We start from the raw sequence: 20180 nt of genomic DNA on the forward strand, positions 1-20180 counted from the left end.
AGGAAGGAAGGAAGGAAGGAAGGAAGGAAGGAAGGAAGGAAGGAAGGAAGGAAGGAAGGGTGAGAGAGAGAGAGAGAGAGAGAGAGAGAGAGAGAGAGAGAATACGAATATATCATCAAAAAGGAAAGAGTATCCCGGATATTTTAATAGTAACAAGAACAAAGATGACGCGAACCCCATCAAATGAAACAATACTATTTTCATTCAATTGATCGCAAAGTGTCTTCGGTTAATAACTTGGCACTTATTTAAAACGTTTAACAGAAGTGGAGCCGAAACATTTTGTACTGACAACACGTCATAACAGCATCTTCTTTTGTTTAAAATAACTTAATACACTAGAAAAAATATGGCAAATATAAATAATTTTGTTTTCATGGAGAACAAATAGTTACAAAGCTCAAACGCATACCAAAGTTCAGTAAGAAGAGCTTTTCCTCTTTCATGTAAATTAAAAGGAGGGGGAAAAATCCTAAGGAGGCTTGCTAGAGAATTGGGACTACAGGTTGCTTAACCCAAGGTTTCCCTGTTTAAATAGCTACATGAATTGAAACAAACAAAAAAGATTACTTGAATAGATACACCTTTGTGAGATAAAATGCAAATATTGAAAGTCAACCATTAGTTCACACATTATAGCCAAAATAAACTTTGTTCGTGTTTATCAACATATTATACACAAACCTAGTGTCTGTACCTAGCTGGGTGTCGTTTAAGGTGAATTTGACGGGATAGAGAGGGGGTGTGGGAAATAAAGCATTATCTTCAAACAGGACTTCAAGAAACCAGCAAGAGGGAATTCACGAAAAGGGAGTGAAGCGAACACAGAAAGCGCCTATCGCGGTGCAGGCCTGTATACCTTCATGACTTCGTTTGCTCTTCTTTTTTTCCTTTCCCCATATTTTCTAACAGCCTCTATCTTCTTGGAAGACTCAGAGTGTATTTTACTCCCTTACGACTTTTTTCCTTGGCCCCTTGGGATCAAAGGCCGGACAAATTATATATGGATTCACATCAATTTCCAGACGCTTTTCATACTGAGAATGAAAGTGTAGTGTACATGAGAGTAGGGGGGGGAGGGGACACCATCAATGGAATACTAGGAACATGCAAACCGGAATTTACTGTCAGCAGTCGGACAGTTCTGCCATAATAATTTCTCAGAGGAATCATTGTCTGTGGTATCACTATTTTTTTTTAACGTCTTTCTTTCCCTCCTCGTTTCCACACTGTCTTCCCTCTTCTTGCTCTTCCATACATGGTGTTTTTAAAACTCAAAGCATCAGATTCAACGTAAAAGGAGGCCCGCCTCTCTTATCAAACGTCTCGTATTAAAGTGAACTTCGCAGAAAAAGGTCGCTTCAAAACCTGTGAACTTCCCAGCTGCGCTTTTTTTTTTTTCATCTTAATTCTTTAAATAAGTATACCTCTTCCTTCTGTTTTGCTTTCTTGGCCATTAAAAAAAAAAAAAAAAAAACAAACCCATACATTTTAGTTGGTAAATCCCTCCCCCCTTCTCTCAAGATTCATCCAGGTTATTTTTTCCGTATGTTTATGTACAAAATATTTTTTAGAATTGTTTTTGTTTCGTCGTCCTCTCTCTAATTCCGGACAAATAATAAGAAACAAGCTCCCTTTCTCCTTTTTTCTCTCTAGTTTGTTCTCTATTCTTTTTGTTTTTGCTCGTTTGCTGTTAGCAAGGTTTTATTTCTGTGCACGAGTCCACCGCCGCAGCTGTGCCGCTATCGACGTCTTTGTCCAGTCTCTATGCAGACTTCCCCAAACCCGCTCCTACAAAGCCGAATTTTAGTCCCAAGGGAGGGTGGCCGGGAGCCCCTGGGCTGGTGGCCCTCGTGGGATCCCGGGTCCAGCGCAGCGTCCGGCCCCGGGGATCCAGGGTGCAGCAAGGAGAGGCGGCAGTGAGCGGGGAGGCGACAGGCCTAGGCGGGCCGAGGCGGGTGCGGGAGAAGCAGCCGGTCGCGGAGGGCGTGCGGGGTCGCGCCGTTCGGGAGGCTCCACCGACCGGGGCGCTGGCGCCGGCGTCACAGACCCAGGGCGGCCGCGTGCTTTTTCGCTTTCAGTCTGAGATCCGCGATGCTGGAGTTCTTGCTGGTGGTCTTGGCGGCGGCGGCGGCGGCCACCACCGAGGCGGCGGAGGCCGAGTCCGCGGCCAGCGTGGCCAGCGGCAGTCCGAAGGGCGGTGCCGGGAACATCATGTAAGGCGCGTGCGCGGCCAGGTGCGGGTGCAGGTGGTGGTGCGCGTGCGCCACGGCGCTGTCCAGCTGCAGCTGCGCCTGAACCTGAAAGGACAAGGGCGTCACGTTGCAATGACTATCCTAGGGTGACAACAGAATAGAAACAGAACATTAAAGGCGTCCAGCTTGGCTATGGGGAGAACTGGGGTGCGCGACAGGGAAGCAACATTCTCTTAATATCTGTTTGGAGAAGGACGTTACAGGCCTTTTGCTAAATCTGGGACACCACATTAATACTCTAATAATACTCTAATGCCCCACCCCTACCCCCAGGTCATTAGGAGCACGTTTCCTTGGATTCCTCCTCCCTGTCTGCGTGAATGTGGTGGCCCCTTCGGGAACTGTGTGGGTGACCTTGATATAGTCCCCATGCACCATCCGCCTCAACACAGCAATAATATCTTGGAAAGGCTGGCGTTAAGGACTGCTACCCTCCTCTCCTGTCTCTGTCACATACCCCTGGGCACAGTACTAAAGCAAAATACGTAACCTTTTCTTGTCACAGAGGGAAGCTCTGAATCTGCAGGTCTTAACTTTTCCTGCCCAGAAAGGATTACCTGAGGATCCTCTTTACATGTAGACCCTGAGTCATCGGGTCTAGTTTGAGACTTAGCATAAGTTTCAAACAATATTCTAGGTGAAGTTGATTCTACTGGCCTGAAGATCTCTGCCTTCTTAGGTAGGGCCAGTTTCCTGGTAAGTTCTGCCTCTCTCTCTTTCTCTAACCAGCCTCATTTTCAAATGCTGTCCCAGCAGGACCTTGTAGTGAGCCTTGAAGTGAGTGGGGAACTCAGCTCTCTTTAACTCTAATTCTCAATAGGTGAGAGTCACCTGGTCTCCCCAGCCCAGGGTGTAGGTGCCCTAGAGCTCATCTATGACACTACCGCCTTGGTGAGCAGGGGTGCCTGCTGAAGATGGGGAAGGTCAGACAGTGGCGTGGAAAGGACTTTGCCCTCCGGCTTAGAGAGTGGGGAGTTCAGAACTCTGGGATTTCCCAGGATTAAATCATTGCTGCAGGCTCTCCTTTAAAAAAATGTTATTCTAATGCCCCCCACCCCCACCCTCCATGGCTCAGAAAGAGATTGCTGAAATAGGACAGCCAGACCAGGGAAGACCAAATCTTCCCTCTTTATCAGAGATGAAGCCTCTTTTTGTAGGGACAGCTTTTGAAAATGAGTCTGAGTTGGGAATAGTTGCATTTATTTTTCTTCTGTCAGAGACATTTAATGTGGACTAAGGGATAAAAAAAAAATACCTAGAGAGAATGTTTAGATTGCTTTAAAAACATCTTTGGACCAGCCTCGGTATTTGATTTGACAAAATCCTAATCAAAGGCTGTTCCTTCCTGTCCCCAGGTGCAATCTTAAATGCATTTTTAAAAGGACAGGTTACTGCCTTCAGGCTCCTTCGGGGGTTCCCATGAAGACAGAAAGGTCTAAGTATTCAAGGCCATGACGCTGTATAGGTTTTTAAAGGGGAGTGGGTCCACTATATAGTGTTAAATAGGTTCTTCAACTGAATAGACATTGGGACTCAAAGACAGGGTCTGTTCAGCAGTCCAAACACACATCCGGGCCTTTTTACACTTAGAGACAGCTTAAAGCCAGGTGGTACTTGCCTGCTGAAATGGCATCCGCAAAGCGCCTACATTGACATAGGGTGCAACTCTACAGGCCTCGAACTGGCTAGCAGCCCCTATCAGGACACCTATAAAAACAAACAAACAAACAAACAAAAAGGTAAATAAAACACAAGACGTAAGTCAAACATTTCTAGTATAAATTTCCAAGGTGCCAACTGGTAGAAAGATAGAACTGATTCCATTAGAACAGGACTGTAATTTTTCTAAGGTGCTGCTATAATTAAAATAAGTTGTAGTTTGCTTCCAGGTAGTAGACTCTCATTAACTGTCCAGAAATCTTTTTCTTAAATCAAGTCCCATCATCATCCATATGATGTTATTTGTCTAAGCTGGAGCAATACTACAAACCCACTTCTACTTAATGATAAAAGGAATTAGGAGATATACCTTTATGAAGTTGATTCTCCTGCTTTCTACACTTAGCTCTTCGATTTTGAAACCAAACCTAAAAGTTGAGGGGAAAAAAAAATAAAATGAGATGATTCAAATTATCTTAAATTATAGTAGCACAATGAAAAAAAAAGTAGTGTTTAGGCAAGTCTTGGGAAATAAAAGGAAATGTTAAGTTACACAAAACAGCCTCGATTTTCAAAATGAGAAATGTAAATCAAGTACAAAATAGAAAGATTTCCTAGACTCAGTGCAGATAAATTGTTCCTTGATAAATTACTACTAGTTCCGGTTTCATCTTTCCACATTGCAGAGTCCCAGGGGGCCAAAACATTCCCTGGTACCTGACACCAATGTGATAATGGGTTTAAATGTTTACCCAGTTAAGACCCAAGAAGAATGGACTCAGTAATAGCCTGTAATATTAATTAGCTTCATCTTGAAGAAAAACCAAACAGTAAAGCAAATAATGACTCTTATTTTGGTGGGGGACGGAAGGGTGGGGGGAGGTAATTAGTGTCATAAAAGCCTTACTACAAAGAAGTTTAGAATTTCTCTGTCCTTCTGTGCAGCAGAGAGTAACGCAGCGGCAGAATAATTGTGCCATTATCATGATAATCTAATTTGCTTCTATAGAAAAAGCCACTGCCTGCAGTTAGGACAGTAGGAAAGATTCCAGAAAATAGCTCCTGTAACTTAAATGAAGGTATGAAGGGGAAGAAGTAACAATAAACTTTTTTTTTTAAAGTGTGCCACAGAAAAGAGAGGTATCAAGTAATCCATGGATATTGGATATGATCTTCTTAAATAACTTGCCAACTTTTCAAGTCACTGTGACAGATTTTTTTTAAATTCAAATTAAGTCTCCAATAATACAGTTCTAATAACATAGCATATTGATTGGTTCACAAATTAATTTTTTTTTAAACCATGAAAGGAAAATATTGCTTCAGAGAATTTTCTGGTAAGTTTTTGAAATCAAGTGCCACAGTCAATGTAAATCTTCAAAACATCCTCCTGATCTGGGGTCTAATAGAAGGGTGGATTTCATGCCAGGGTGGCACCCTTTGTGTGATTCACATGGCCTGAGGCTTCTTGACTCTCTTTTTTCCCCTAGAAGAGTTGGAATGGAGATACTATTACTCAAGGCTGCAATAATTATCACGGTTTTAAGGGGTTGTGGAGTCTCTAGAGAGCTCTGCGCAGGCTGCAAAGCAGAGCGGGCTTAAAAAGGGGGACGCTCTAGGATTGACGTCGTGGTGACCAAGGCGGCCTATTATTATTTTTTCTCTGTCCACGTTACTGCTCTGTTTTTTCCCCCTGATCCTATTACAAGATGCAGGGAAGCCCCATAAGAATTGCGCATAGTTCCTTACAGATGGTGGTCTCTCCGCCCAGAGACCCAGGGAGTATCTGTTACAGCGATACTTTGTAACAGCTGCAGATGTTCTAGCCTAAAACTGCTCCATGTGTTCAAACAAATAATGACCATCATTTTCTCCCAATTTTATTATTTGAGCGGAAATACAATCTGAAACGTTTAAATTTGTTCCCCATAAAGCTGGAAGGATATGTATGTGTGTTTATAAATCCCCCCCCCCCTTTAGATTATCCTCAACCTCACTTTTTGGTTTTACATTCACCTAAAACAACCAATAATGAAAAAAGCTGCAGTTCGGATTTAGTGTGATAAGGCACTTTCTGAAGGCCAGGCTTTGCAAACATCATAAGAAGATGGAGTTTTCTTGGGTTCAGGTTCTTTGCCTTGGTTAAGTGATGGAACAAAGGGTGGCCAAACACAGTCTGTGTCCTCTTGTTTCACACTCAGAGACCAGTCCGCTAGCACTGCACTGTAAATTTTTGCACTTTAACAGATGCTAATTTTCTTTATAGTCTGTACATCTATAAACCTAATTGGTATATCCGTTTGGCAAACCGAGACCCTCAACGAAACCCAACCCCACAGAGCAAAATACTCGTTGTAACTTTTAAGGCTTCAGAGATAAAACGTTTTCTGTGGGATTTTTTTTTTTTTTAAGGCTTATAAAAGTAGGCCCATTAGGATTAAACCACATTAAAGACAGCGCAAAGCGAGGGGGGGTGTGGTTAATAGAAACTCTGGGAGCAAGCCCAGCGCAGCTTTCTTCCTCTGCGAACATATGTTGGCTTAGGGGTGAAAGGGGCTACGGGATCAAAATCCGTTTCAGAAAATATGACCTTTAGCGAAGTTGTCCCCCCCTTCCTCGCCTCCCACCAGACACCTGCAGCTGCCTGCAGACGGAGGTGCGGGGCTCCGACCCCGGAGCCCAGCCTCCACCTCCTCGCAGTGGGGTACCTGCACTCGGGCCTCGGACAGCCCCAGCCGCTGGCTCAGCTCCTCGCGCATGAACGCGTCCGGGTAGTGGGTCTCATCGAAGAGCCTCTCCAGCTCGTTGAGCTGTTCCAGGGTGAAATTGGTCCGACTTCGCCTCTGCTTGATTTTGGTCTGGCCTTCGTCCTCCATCCCTTTCGCATCCTCTTTGCGATCCTTCAGTTCAGGGGACACTGGAGAGGGCACCACGGAAGGAGCACACGTGCGTCGGAGCACACGCGCGCACACGCACACAGACACAGACACACACGGACAAAAACAGCGAGACAAGCCCATTACCAGGGTTTCCCAGAAGGCTGGAGACTCCTAACCCCCGGGGGGAGGGGATCCCCATGCGGGCCCGGCGAGGGGATGTGGGGGTCACTCAGACGCGCACAGCCGCGGCTGGAGCGTGGCCTGGGGACGAGGCGGGCGCGCGGCTCCCCAACTCCGCCAGCTCACCACCTGTCCCCGTCCCTTCTTCCTCGCGCATCAAATGCCTTCCTGACCCCGTCGCACTCCCTGCTCCACGCACTCACGGAAATCAAAAGCGCCGCGCGGGCCTCCTCGCGGAGCCCGGTCCCGGTTAAAGGGCGCGGCCAGGCCCCGCGGAGGGCTCGCGCACCAGCCATCCCCAGGGGGCTGCTCGGCTGTCCCGCCGGCCTCCGCTGCCTCTGGCCCTGTGCCTCCCGCAAACTTGCTGGTCTAATTTAGGAACAACTGGGCCCGCTGCAGGGTCGCTGCTGGAAAAGGAGCCGCTGGTGCAGCGCTGCGCGGAAAGCCACGTCCCAGGGCACCCAAGGGCTCGGACCAGACCCCTGCTGCCACGGGCAGCTCGACAGCCCCCGTGTTCCCTGCCAGAACCGGGTCGAATTGGCACAGGCGACCACGCCATGTTGGCGGCCTGGAGGACTGGCCGCCCACGCTGGGCCAGAAGGGTAGAGGCGGCAAACGAGACAGACTCTGGTGGTCGGCAGAACCCACCACTGCATCTATCCTCGCCTTCTCCCTCCTCGGTGGAAACCGAGGTTGGACCCTAAAGGCTTAAACCCACTGAGATCAACAGGTTCAGAACATTCCTCGGTTTCTATTGGCTGTTCCAAACCTTTTCATGCATCCAGCAGCTCGGATGTTTAATAAAATATGCATTTTTTTTTTTTTTTTTGCACACATCCGTTGCTTCTTTGCTGTCCTTTCCTTCCACGTAAAAGACAGGAGCTCTGGCGGCCTGAGCGAACAGAGCCACGCAAGGGAGGATACAGGCGAACGCCAAAGGGCAACGATCAGGAGAGACAAAATGAGGCCACTGTCCGTATAGGTCCCCCTAACCTTGCATCCTCTGAGCCTGATTTGAAGACGGGCGTCCAGTGTCAGAGCTAAGTTTAGATAATAGAGGCCGTTTGCGATTCCTCCCAACCCAGGATCCGGGTCAACACGGAACAAAAATCGGGTAGGGAAGGAGCCGAGCTACAAAGAAATTAACACTCTCCCGGAGCTTGGGAGTCAGCAGCCCAGGCGCTGGCTCACTCAGGCTCACCAGGGCTACTAACCCAAGTCCCTGAGCTAGGAACCTTGAAGGGTTACTCTCGGCCGGCCCCTTTATAGTTACCCTGTCACTTTCTAAATTAAGGAGGACACCGTCCGGATCTGGGAGAAGGCGACCCGCCACATCCCAGCCTGGCATTCTGTCTTATTTGTTGCCAGCATTTCTGCTTCCCGGGTTCATTTTGTGGACATTTGTCCTTCCTCCAGGAAGGAAGGAAGTAGATAAGGTCACAGCAAGCATTAGGGGTCAATTTAATAGGAAAAATACTCTCCCTAACATCGTCCTAAAATTTAAACAGGAACACGTATTCGTCAAAGCGGAAGGTGGGAAGGCTTTGTCTGTTGTCACGCACAGAGTACATTCGCTTCAAAGTTTAGGGGCTTCAAAGAGAAACAAGTCCAAATTTCAAGTTGATTAATAGGCTTAATATAATGTCTCTTTCGCCCCCAACTTTCCACTTAATGGCCTAAACAGGAACAGACCGTGTTATAAACAAGTTAATTGCTTGCTTAAATTTGTGATTCTACGCATGCCACATATTTTCTTAATTGGAAAAATATGGCAACAGACCAGTTACTGCAGTACCAAGAGCCAAATTAATTTTTAACTTTGAATTGATAGACGGTCCACCGATTAGATAGAGCCAGTTTCTAACACGGTTGGTTCCAAAAGACGCCCTCACCAACACACACACACACACACTCCTGCTGTACTGTATGATTCTAGCATTAAAGAAATTGTGTAAATAGCTCATCCCCCCCCCCCCCCCACACACCCCATAGACTTCTCAACGCCTCCACCTAGAGAGAACCAGCTTGGCCTGGACCTTTGGCTGCCTTCTGCCCTCACAGTTCAACGGGAGAGATAAGTTTGGTTCCCCAGACCGGGAGCTTTAGGGGCTCTGCCGACTTACAATGGTTTTAAGGGCAGCTGGAAAGAAGGGGCGACCTAGCGTGGCTCTTCCCTTTCTCGCTCTCCCCCTTCTCTCCTTCGGGCCTAGGAGCGGGGTTCGGGCAGAGTCGGGCGCCCGCGCCAGTCCCGGCTGGCCTCCTCGTGAGCCCCTGCCGCACCCCCTCTCTCCGCGGGCCGCACAAACTTCCTCGTCCCGCGGCGCGGGCCCCATCCTCCCGCTCGCGGAAAACGCATTTCGGTGCAGCCGGAGCGCCCGAGCGGGGTGCGCGCAAGCCCACGCCCTCCCCCACGCAGGACCCCACCCTCGGCTGGGCAGCCCGGCCTCCCACCCTCCACCGTCCCGGCAGCTTCCGAGGCGGGGGCCCGGGGCCCTCGGCGCGGCCGCCCCTCCCGGGCGGGCCCCGGGCCCCCTGCCGCCCGGAGCGCCGGGCACCGCGGGAAGGGGCCCCGCGGCCGGGGGCAGGCCGTTTACCCTCCGTCAGCCGCGGGCTGCCCGGCTCCCTGCTCCGCTCCGCGGCGCCCATGTCCAGCTCCCGGACGGGAGAGCGCCCTCCTCCAGCTCCTCCGCCTACTCCTCCTCCTCCAGCACCTCCTCCGCCTCCTCCGCCTCCGCCTCCGCCTCCTCCCGCGCCGCCGCCTCCGCCGGCCGCCCGGACTGCCGGGCTGCTGCGGTCGTCGCGGCCCGGCTCCACGCAGCCCGGCTCCTTGGCCCCGCGCAGCGGCCCGCTCTCCAGCACCTCCCGGTACGTGATGGCCTCCTTCCTCTCCTTCACTTTCTGGTCAAAAGACTTGGAGACGAACGCTGTAAGTTCTTCCATCGCGGCCGCTGTCGGGCAGCTTCGCGCTCGAGCTCTCCCCGCCGAGCCCCGCTCTTTTTTTCCTCCTTCTTTTTTTACTGCTCCAGCCCCCCCAATAATAACACATCAATGGGGCAGGGGGTGGGGGAGGAGAGGGAGGAGGAAGAAGAAGAAGAAGAAGAAAAAGAGGAGGAGAAAGAAGAGGAGAAGTAGAAGGAGAAAAAGAAGTAGGAGGAGGAGGAGGAGGAGGAGGAGGAGGAGGGGGAGGAGGAGGTAGAAATAGTGAGACTTCAAGTGCTGCGTCGCTATCAGATCTGAACTCTCCGCAGGAAGAATTGTCAAAGATCTTAACATCGAACACGCGCGCTCCGGCAGGGAAGCATCAGTTCCCATTTCCCTCTGGCGGCCCCCGCCCCCTTCCTCCTCCCCCCCCTCCCCCTCTCCTTCTACTTCTCCTCTTCTTTCTCCTCCTCTTTTTCTTCTTCTTCTTCTTCTTCCTCCTCCCTCTCCTCCCCCACCCCCTGCCCCATTGATGTGTTATTATTGGGGGGGGCGGGGGGGGGAGGGGGGGGGGGGGGAGGAGGAGGGGAGGGGGGGGAGAGGGGGGAGGAGGAAAGGGGCGGGGGCCGCCAGAGGGAAATGGGAACTGATGCTTCCCTGCCGGAGCGCGCGTGTTCGATGTTAAGATCTTTGACAATTCTTCCTGCGGAGAGTTCAGATCTGATAGCGACGCAGCACTTGAAGTCTCACTATTTATACTTCCTAAAGGCGGGCTCCTTGTTCTGAGTAAATTACCTCCCCTCGCAACTCCGAGTGTACCCCTTCGCGGGTAGCAGGAGCGCCGCTACCTGGGGTGGGGAGGAGAGGGAGTGGGGAAGAGAGAGAGGGAGGAAAGGGGAGAGAGAGAGAGGGAGGGAGGGAGGGGGAGGGAGGGAGGGAGGGAGAATATGAATATGAATGTGAATATGAATGTGAATATTGAGGATGGAGGATCCAGGCTGGAGTCCACCCGGCTGGAGAGGGCGAGCCGCGGACCAGAGGGGGCGGGGAGAGGAGGCCGGTCCTCGGCGGTCGGCGTTTCTGATAGCCTCGGCCGCCGGTGCTCCTGGCCATTCATCCAGGATTGACAAGAATCCCTAATTAATTTAATTAAGCGTGGGTTTGCGTTGGTGTCACGACTTAGTAAAACACCGGGGAGCTGGGTAGACTTCTCGGAGGCGGGGCCAAGAGGAAACTGACAAGTGCAGCGCGGTCAGAGTCGGCGGGCGTCCTCAGAGACCCGGCGGCCTCGCTCTGGGTGGGCACCCCGGCGGCTCGACCCCACGCTGGTGACCGGGTCCCCGGGCCGGCTTCGGACTCGCGGCGGTTAGCGGGCCCAGCCACCGCTGCGGCGTCCAGGTCCTGCACCCGGTTCCGCCCGAGGCCGCGGCAGCTGCGCAGCCCCGCATCCTGGCCTCCCGTGCCCGCTGCGAGTGGGGCTTCTCCGCGGCTGCCTGGACCCCTCCACCTCCTCGGAGGACCTCTCCAGCCCGCAGCCAGCCTCGCCGGGCGCGGGTGGCCGTAATTCACCCCGCCGCTCCCTCCCGGGAGTCAGCACTGACTCGCAGCCCCGCTGGAAGGGCGGATTTAACTTGTTTCCCGAGAGCAGCCGTACCCTGGCAGATTCTGTTTTAAGGTGTTTTCCCAGAGCCGGGTTAGGCGCAGTTCCGTTTCGTTTTTTTTCTCTGAGGACTCAGGATTCTTCCCCCTTTTTTTCCTAACAACTCCCGGCACCTTGCCCTCAATTATTTAGCGTCCTCGGAAGCATTCTATTTCGCTTTCCTAATTTTGAAAAACAAAAGATTATCACTTTTTGAGTTCTGCGGAAAAAATTACCAACGGTTTTTTTTTTTTTTTTTGTCGCTTGTCTAATTTTTTTATTACACTGGACCGTGAAAAAAAGACTCTCTCTTCACTCTTCTGGGGGGGGGGGGACTCTTTCTCACTGATTTATAACTTAAAAATTGTCTTTTTGATTCATTTCATGAAAGCTGTTTGTTATTTATATGGAGGGAAACATGTCTGTGTCCTGTAAGCCAGGGCTTGGTGATTTGTAGCTATGCAAATACTTGTTTATGCGCACAAAAGAATATTTACATATGAAAAGTTATGTTTACTTGAATATGTAAACAAATATACCACTTTAAGTGCGGGTTTAGGGGCATTTTCAGTGTACTGAATATTAATGAGTTTTTGTCTGATGTTTAAGAGATAATGCTTTCGTTATCTTGGATCCAATACTCAGTGAAAATGAAAGCAATTACACGCCATTAATATGTATATTTTCTACTTATTGGTTAGAACAACAAAACAAACTTAGCAATTAATTTCAAAAGTTCCATCAAAACAACCTGAAACATTTGTAAAATGAGTTCAGTCGTCATAATTTCTCGAGTAAGTGTAATTTAAAACTTTACATAACTTCATGTAATACTAAAAACACCCCTCAGACTACACTGCACATTTAAAGGAGATAAAAGTAAAGCTTATTAGAAATGTTGCTTTATTTTTCTCTAACGTTTTCTTTCCTCCTCTTCGGACAAAAGCTTACCTTTACACTATTAACGGTGGTAGTAGCATTTAGGTATTAATGAAAGTATGTGAACTCCTGCTTTTATTTCACAAGACTCAGAAGCAACGCTATGAATTTAGGAACAGTGTCACATTGGGCATTGGTCTGCGATCTGTAACACTGTAATTCTGATGAGAGGGGAGAATAATCAAACAATTTTACTCTTTTGTGAAATTGTTTAAAAAGATTATTTAGCAGGATGGTCAAGTTGGTGTGGTGTTCCAGTAGCTCACAAACTGAATCATGAAACACTTACTTATTCACAAACCCCTTCCAAATAACCGCTGCTGAGAGCCTGAGAAGGGAACAGGAGACTCTTCAGATACTTCTGTATCCTTTTAAGCACGACTTAAATCCAAACTCAGATCCCATCTTCTGAGCTGGAGGAAAAGAGGACCACTTTAAAGGTAACCAGAGAAGACACAGGCACAACTATTGTGTAATTTGAACCAACAGATTTCCCCATTATTTCATCTTCTTGACTCATTTTAACCATGGGGATGGTACATGAGGCAATGATAAATCTCCAGTGTCTGGCTCTGGAGTCCTACTTGTGTCAAGGTAATTTAATTTAAAAATTTTATTAGTGTGTAATTGTATAGTTAGGTTTCCATTATGAATTTTCCACATATGAAAAACTATACCTCTTTTATTAGCCTCTTCTGTCCTTCTACCCACTTCCCTCTCCACATCCATAATAGTTTCTCTTTTAGGAAGTTTCAGGTTTAAAAAGTCCAAAGTTTTGAAAACATATTAACAAATACTCTGAAGAACGATGTTGTTTCACTAAGCAGCACATATTTTCCTGAGATGAGGCATTTAAAAAATCAGTTTTGAAAAGAAAAATCATTGAGGTTAAAGCTCAGCTGACAGCCTATTTACATATATATGTAATATATATAATATATGTTATGTATGTCTATACAATATACATGTAAAAATCAGGACCCTGAGAGTTCCCCAGCTCTTAAATTATTTCAAACAAACATGTAGTGTTGCAGTTACGTTTTAAAATGGTCCCTCAAAACTACCTAGTTGAGGGCCAGCTATTTCCCAGGGTTAAATCTATAGTGAAGGTGATTTGCAACTCAAATGTCTGTGGAAACAGGTACCTTGATATCTAGCTAACAGCTGGGCTGAACCCAGGTTAATATTTTCTATATCTCCTTAGCTTTGCTTCCTTAGACTAAATCATGGGGGGGGGGGGGAAATCATACAAGGAAAACTATGGTATAAGTTACAGAAAATGCCACATTTCCTTAATTTCGATGTTGAAGTTTTCTGATAAGCTTACACATTTGGTTTCTTTTCTAGAAGAAACTTCTCTCATCATCGGCAGATTTCTTCCCTCTAGCCAACAGTTACTTTAATGGGAGAAACTAATTTGTGTCCAATTCGTGAATGCCTTCACCCTCATGGAGAAAAAAAAAAAAAAAAAAAAAAGAACACCGATTTTAATGTATTTTTGCAAATAAATCATTACAATTTAATCACACACGACTCTATGCAGACACAGTCCCATGATTTATTATTGTTGGGCGAATTTCCACCTCGCTCAACAGGAACTAACCAATTTTGCTCCGCGCGGATGTCTTAAACATAACTTCCCACGATGTAGCTGTTTACTGATTATCTGTGACGATAACGGCCATTACTAAGGCAGTACCATCCCATAATACCACCTTTATTGCTTTTTGGGAACAAGAAAATCCAATTACGCAAACACTCAAAACAAACATTAAACAAAAAATTGGCGGCACGACAATCCACTCTCTCGGCATTCCCAATGGCCCTGCAGCCTGCATCGACGCACTCGACAGCTCGGCTGACGCTGCCTGGCGCTGGAACCAGGAAGGCGCTGAGCTTAAACTGAAGCAAGTTCTGAGGACGCCGGTGGCGCCGTGGTTAGAAGAGGGGGTTCCAGGCCCCCACGTCCGGAGGTGCGAGCCCGAAGGTCGACCCAGGTGATGCCGGCGTCCCGAGCTTGGGGGCGGCGCCCCCGGAGGAGGCGTTCCGAGGCCCTGCACCGCGGGAGGCGGCGTGGGGCCTGGCGCGGTCTGCGGCGCGGAGCTGGCCGAGGGTTGGGCCGTGGGCCCGCGGCGAGCGGGTGGCAGCCTCGCGCATGCGCCCCGCACCTGGGAGGGTCCCAGCCGGCGGGTTCCCGGCGAGGGGGCCGCGGGAACGGACGGTTGCGGGTGGTGAGCGGCCGCGGGCCTGATGCTTGGCCTACAGTCCGGACGCGGGGTGGAGAGTTAGTCCCCGGTCCGCGGGTCCCGGGGCCTCCGTCGCCCTTCTTGGGTTTCCCAGTTGTCCTAGCTTAACACCAGGGTTCGCTCGCCTCTCCTCTAGGTAGCCCGAGCGAGTGGGAAGCTGCGTCTAGAGATCACTCCCCCCCGACCCCCCAACACACCTTCTCTCCGGTCTAACCGCTTGTTGACAGGAGAGATGGTACAAAGACAGACCTTCCTGTCTTGAAATTATACATGCATCATTTTAAACATTTCTGTACGTTTCGGTTGGCTTCAGGAATCTTGGTCATGTGACCACATGGTTACTCTTGAGCTCTTCACTCTTCTGAGAAGTATGCCTGTTGCCTGCACTAATGCAATTTATGAGTTGTATGTTTAAATGCTTATGGGGAGGGGGGTAGACTTGCCAGGGACCCAGTTTTGGCCTCACTAAGTAGTAGGTTATTAAATAAATTCACATGTCACGTGTTGGCATATGAAGGTATTCAAGTTGTCATCTTTGAACTCAGATGTAAAAGCTCCCAGGGAAGGAGCTACGGTAGCGTTTTCAGGTTTTAAGGAGTGGAGCGGATGTGACAGGTGCAACCTTGTGGGGAAACTAGCCATCCTCTGAGAGCCTCTGTAGTCTTAGAGTTTATGAATATTCACTTTCTTCGCAGACAAAGGAGATTTCTTGCTAAGTGGTAGCACTTTATTACCCTATGTTCAATAAGAGGGCTAAAAATGTCTGAAGCTGAAAAAGACAAAGGCAGCTGGCACTTGTCTGTTAATTGGCCTAGCTGACCCAGTCTCTACATATTCAGCTTGTAGACTCGTGATATGAATTGCCTGTCATAGGGTTGTTGCAGTGCATTTATAGATAACCTCTTTCTGGTTGCTCCCTCAGACCACAGGAGGGAAATCCTGTGATAAGTTTAAAAAGAGACAGTAACCTGCAGAATTTTGTTTTGGTAGCAGCAGTGTTTTGTTTTATTTTTTTTTTTAATTGAAAATAAAGTTATTTTCACACAATATATTCTGATCATGGTTTTCCCTAACATCCCAGATCCTCAACACTTCCCCACCCTTCCAACTCCATGCCTTCTTTTATCTTCCTTAAGAAAACAGGCAAATAAAGAGGCAAACAAAATAAAATAAAAATGAACAAACAAAAAAGAAAGCATGAGAAAAATGCACACAAACATGCATATACACACATATATACAATATCCATAAAAACTCAACATTGGAAATCATAATGTACAAGCAAAACGCCAGTATGGTTTAAAAAAATTTCCAAACAAAGCAAGATGAGACAAAAAAAAAACCTTTGTGTTTGTTTTGTGCTGGACATAGAGCCTGCCCTTAAGTATGGGTTGTAGACCCTTGCAGAAAGTAACTTTATTCCTTTGCAGTTGTTAATTGAAGATAGCTTCTTGGCTGAGGATGGGAGCTCCTATCTCCGTCTCCATCTCAGTGCTGGTACCCTATCTGGTGTGGTTCTATGGAGGGTCTGTGCACGACGCCATAGTCTCTGAGTCCTAACAGCAGTGTTTTGACAGAATTCTTTTTCTTTTGAATTTTTCCTTATTATATCTGAATTTTACCTCTATTCTTTTAATTTCTTTGGATGGCTCTCTTCTTGTTCGTGGATTACATAGTATGCTAAATAGTGTTCACCCCAGTTTTACTTTTTGTTCTTGTTGTGTTTTTTTTCAGTGTTGAAGCCCAGGTTGGCCCTGAACTTGCTGTGTAGCCTAGAACCTCTCCTTTTGCCTCTACTGCTCAAGTGATGGGATTGTAAGCATGTGCCACCACAGTCAGCCATTTTGCCTGTCTACATTTTATTGAGGAGAGTGCATGTACCCAGGATCAACGATTATAGTTTGATTATTTAATGAAATTCTGTGTGAATTACTTATAAATCCTCATGTCCTCTGAGAACCTTAGTTCTAATTGCCCATTTTCTGAAACATAATAACTGCTTGTTTTTATTCTTATTAAGGATATGTCTTAGCAATTTGAAAATACTGATTCACTGAGTTAGATATGTCTTTCAAATGCTGGCATCGTTTATTATATATCAAGCATTAACTTTTATTAATATTGCCATTGAACCTAGAAAAGAAGAGCCCTGAATACTAGGCAGATACCAAAGTTCAAATCTTTTAGTTAGGAGCTGCATTTTATGATTGGTGACAGATACTGTTAATTTTCCTTGAGGTAAAAGGCTGTCTTCATTCAGTCTGAGAAATAGGCCGCCAAATAACCAAGCCTAAATGATCATCTATTTGCAGTCTTACAACAAAAATGACATTTTGTAACAAAAGCAGCTAATTTAGCTTGCAGTTCAGTTGAGCAGTTTTTTAGGACAACATTCTTCACTGTATGATAGAAATTATCCATACTGACATTTAATACATTTAATGACTTTTATTCCTTTGCCAAGGGTATTTTTTGGGTGTATGTGCGTGTATCTTATATAAGCTAGGCAAATTCTTTACCACTGAGCAAGATTCTTGGCCCTAACAAGAACATTATTGATTGAGACTCTAGTGGGGCGAAAAGTGGGCAGGGACCAGGGAGGACTGCAGTGACCCTAGTAGTATAGTTTGCTTCTGCTTTGATTCCTGCAAAAATTCAGAACTCAAAAAACGATGTAATATTATAATAAAAATAATTTTACATCTTGGATTTTCTGACTTGAAGGATACTTGGGCACTCTTTTGAGAGCTGTTGATACAGTAGAATTTAATACTTGGGAGGCAAATGCCCACTGATGTATCTCTTAACTATCTTCCTGAGCTGTTTACCCATCTGCAGTGACAGGCCACTCACATCTTGACTCTGTGTTGTCTTTGTTGTGTCTTGCTTTTCTTCTGGTGAAGGACACTGTTTGGAAACTTCCTGAAGAAGGCTAAGCATGAGATAGAGTTTTGAGAACTTAGATTTCTGAGAATGTCTTTTTTCTAATCACGCACTAGACCACTGATTTGGTAAGATAGATGGAAAGAGATTTGAAGTTGGAATTAGTTTTTCAGAAGTTTGAAGGTGAATTTCTTTTGTTTCTTGCATTGCTATTTTAAAAAGCCCATGCTTTTTATTATGCTTTCCTTTCTTCTATTTTATTTCATGGCTCTTTAGAACTGGCTAGGGTCTTCTTTCTATTCTTGTTGCTTGATCATTACTATTATTTTTCCTTGTTTGGGTTTAAAAGGGCCTTCTACATACTAGGCAACATCTCCTGTGTCTGAGTATTTTCTAAGTTATACTTAGTATGTGTTTAAAAAATTCACTACCCCAGATATTTGGGGACATGCATATTTTTTTAATTATTTTTGAAATTCTCTGATACATTTTTTTCCTCATTTCTTTTTCCATTCTTTTGTAATGGCATTTTTATCAGTTGGATATTGGATTTCCTGGATTGGTCTCTTTACTTTTATTTTAAGGTTTTCAATTTTTCATGTTTGTCTCATTTTCTTTTCACCTTCTGTGAGTGTTTGACCTTTTCCAAACCTATCTTGTCTGTCATTTATTTAAAGCAAGCTCGCTGCTGTCCTTGGAGCATTTCCCCAGTGTTTGCTGGGGCATCTTTTCATTACCCACCTGAAGACATTAATGAGTTTTGTTCTTGATGTTCTTGTTATTTTTCTCTGTATGCTTCCCCTTTACTGTGAGTTGGTTTGTTCTTGTTTTCTACCTTCAGGTTATTATTTACTTTTGCTTTTTGTTTCTGGGTACCGCATCCAGGGCATCACAGACACCAGCAGTGTGCTGCAGTGCTGAGCTATTCTCAGCTGTCTCTTGCTACAGAGGCTTCCTTACCGATTTTCTCTCTCTTGTAGAGTCAGTAAAAAGTTAACAGAAAAAGTTTACTCTGTTTCCTTTCAGGGTTGTTGGGTGGAGGCCCCCCCCACCCCCCACCCCCCACCGTTTGCTTCTTGGGATCGTTGGGTACAGCTCAGTTTTTATGGAGATCTTCCTATTTCCTTCTAAGGATGTATACTTGACTTCAGAATTTTTCCTTAATCCCCTTTTTAGTTTGACAGCACTGTGCCTCCCCCACTTAAACAAACAAAACCCTGAATTCTTAGACTATTTGCTCCCCATCTGGTACACCACTGATCTGGGGTTGGACGGGACTAACCGCCAGGCCAGAGAGCAGGGGAGGGACCTGAGAAGATTTCTTGTACAGAAATTCAATCAATTCCGTCTTTCTAGCTTCTTATCTCATTGTGTAGTATCTGGTGTTTCAAATTCCTGATTGAGTTTTTGTTATATGAATTGGCTTTTTTTCTTTTTTGAATTTTCTCAAGTTGCTTAGCATTCAATTTTTGGCTGATCTTGACACAGAGATCTGCCTGCATCTGCCTCCTGAGTGTTGGTATTAAAAGTGTATGCTACCACGTTTGTCTAGGTTCTTAAGATGTAAACAATACAAAGAAAAAAAAAGGAAGTCAAGAAGAAAATATTACTACCACTGAATTGGATATATATTTAAATATATTTCTTATATTAAAAAATATATATATATACAGGGATATCTAATGTAGATGTATTGTATATTATATATGGATATTATAAATATGGATACTTGTACTTGAATATGTGTAGTTGTGTACTTTAAACACATATGTATATGTGTTCATTATGTGTGTATATATATTATTTCATAAGCATTATTTTTAAATGGAAAAGCTTGTGATATTTTTATTCAGGCTGTTTTCAGTTTGGAAGTTGACTGAAGGATTTTAGTAGTTACTGAAAGTTTGAAATTCAAGGCTTCCCAGTGTTTGTTGAATTGTAGTATGTTCGACATTTCAGCTGAGTGCTTGCTGTGAAAGCTTGAGGATGAGTCTGATTCCCACAGCCCATTCTTCTTTAACCACAGGGGAAAATGGACTCCCCAGCAACTGCCCTCTGACCTCCACATGTACACCAAGGTATATACTTGGCCACACATATTATATACATAAAACAATACTAATAAATAAGGGAATTTAAAGAAACTATATTTACAGATCTTTAATTCTGATTCTAGGAAAATTGTTTAAAGTTTTGAATTAGGCCTAACAGAAATATTTACACTGAAATTGTTTTGGAGGTCCTGCATCATTTGATAATTCTGAAAACTAATCAGTAATTTAACACATTATTTTGCTTACAGTTATGATACTTACCTTATTTTAAATAATTACTAAAGAAAGATGTGACTGTGACATTTGATCTAAATGATTGCATAGGATGAATCCTGCTTTTTAGCGATGTTTTAAGGTAACTAGTAAGTATTTTATCAAGAAAGTATTTCACATGAGACACTCCAGACTGTCTTTCTGATTAGCTAATTCCTAAATATCAGAATCTGTCATTCTTTTTTTATTTTTCTTTTATATACTAAATATACAGCTATGACCATAACTATGTAAAGCTATGTCTTCAGAAAAGT

At 45.7% G+C, this 20180-nt stretch overlaps 2 protein-coding genes across 3 annotated transcripts in view; one reads left to right on the forward strand and one right to left on the reverse strand.

Moving 5' to 3' along the window:
• Positions 1-122: 122 nt before the first annotated feature.
• Positions 123-10067, reverse strand: Shox2 (short stature homeobox 2). 2 transcript variants are annotated; one of them, XM_055596853.1, is made up of 5 exons: positions 9568-10067; positions 6623-6831; positions 4285-4342; positions 3874-3962; positions 123-2300 (listed from the first exon to the last, which is right to left on the reverse strand). In XM_055596853.1, the coding sequence occupies exons 1-5, from the start codon at positions 9911-9913 to the stop codon at positions 2043-2045; spliced, it is 960 nt and encodes a 319-aa protein (XP_055452828.1). In that variant the 5' UTR covers positions 9914-10067; the 3' UTR covers positions 123-2042. The 2 variants fall into 2 exon arrangements, with proteins under 2 accessions (XP_055452828.1, XP_055452827.1); XM_055596852.1 differs by having other exon boundaries at positions 123-2336.
• Rsrc1 (arginine and serine rich coiled-coil 1) overlaps positions 9098-20180 on the forward strand; it is a 279466-nt gene continuing 268383 nt past the window's right edge. Inside the window, exons 1-2 of the mRNA XM_055596771.1 lie at positions 9098-9642; positions 9792-9838. Of these exons, the coding sequence (XP_055452746.1) occupies positions 9098-9642; positions 9792-9838 (592 nt within the window). The remainder of the gene's footprint in view (positions 9643-9791; positions 9839-20180) is intronic.

The sequence above is a fragment of the Psammomys obesus genome, unplaced genomic scaffold (assembly GCF_907164565.1).
Source record: "Psammomys obesus unplaced genomic scaffold, mPsaObe1.curated_primary_1811, whole genome shotgun sequence".
In the NCBI taxonomy this organism is placed as follows: domain Eukaryota; kingdom Metazoa; phylum Chordata; class Mammalia; order Rodentia; family Muridae; genus Psammomys; species Psammomys obesus.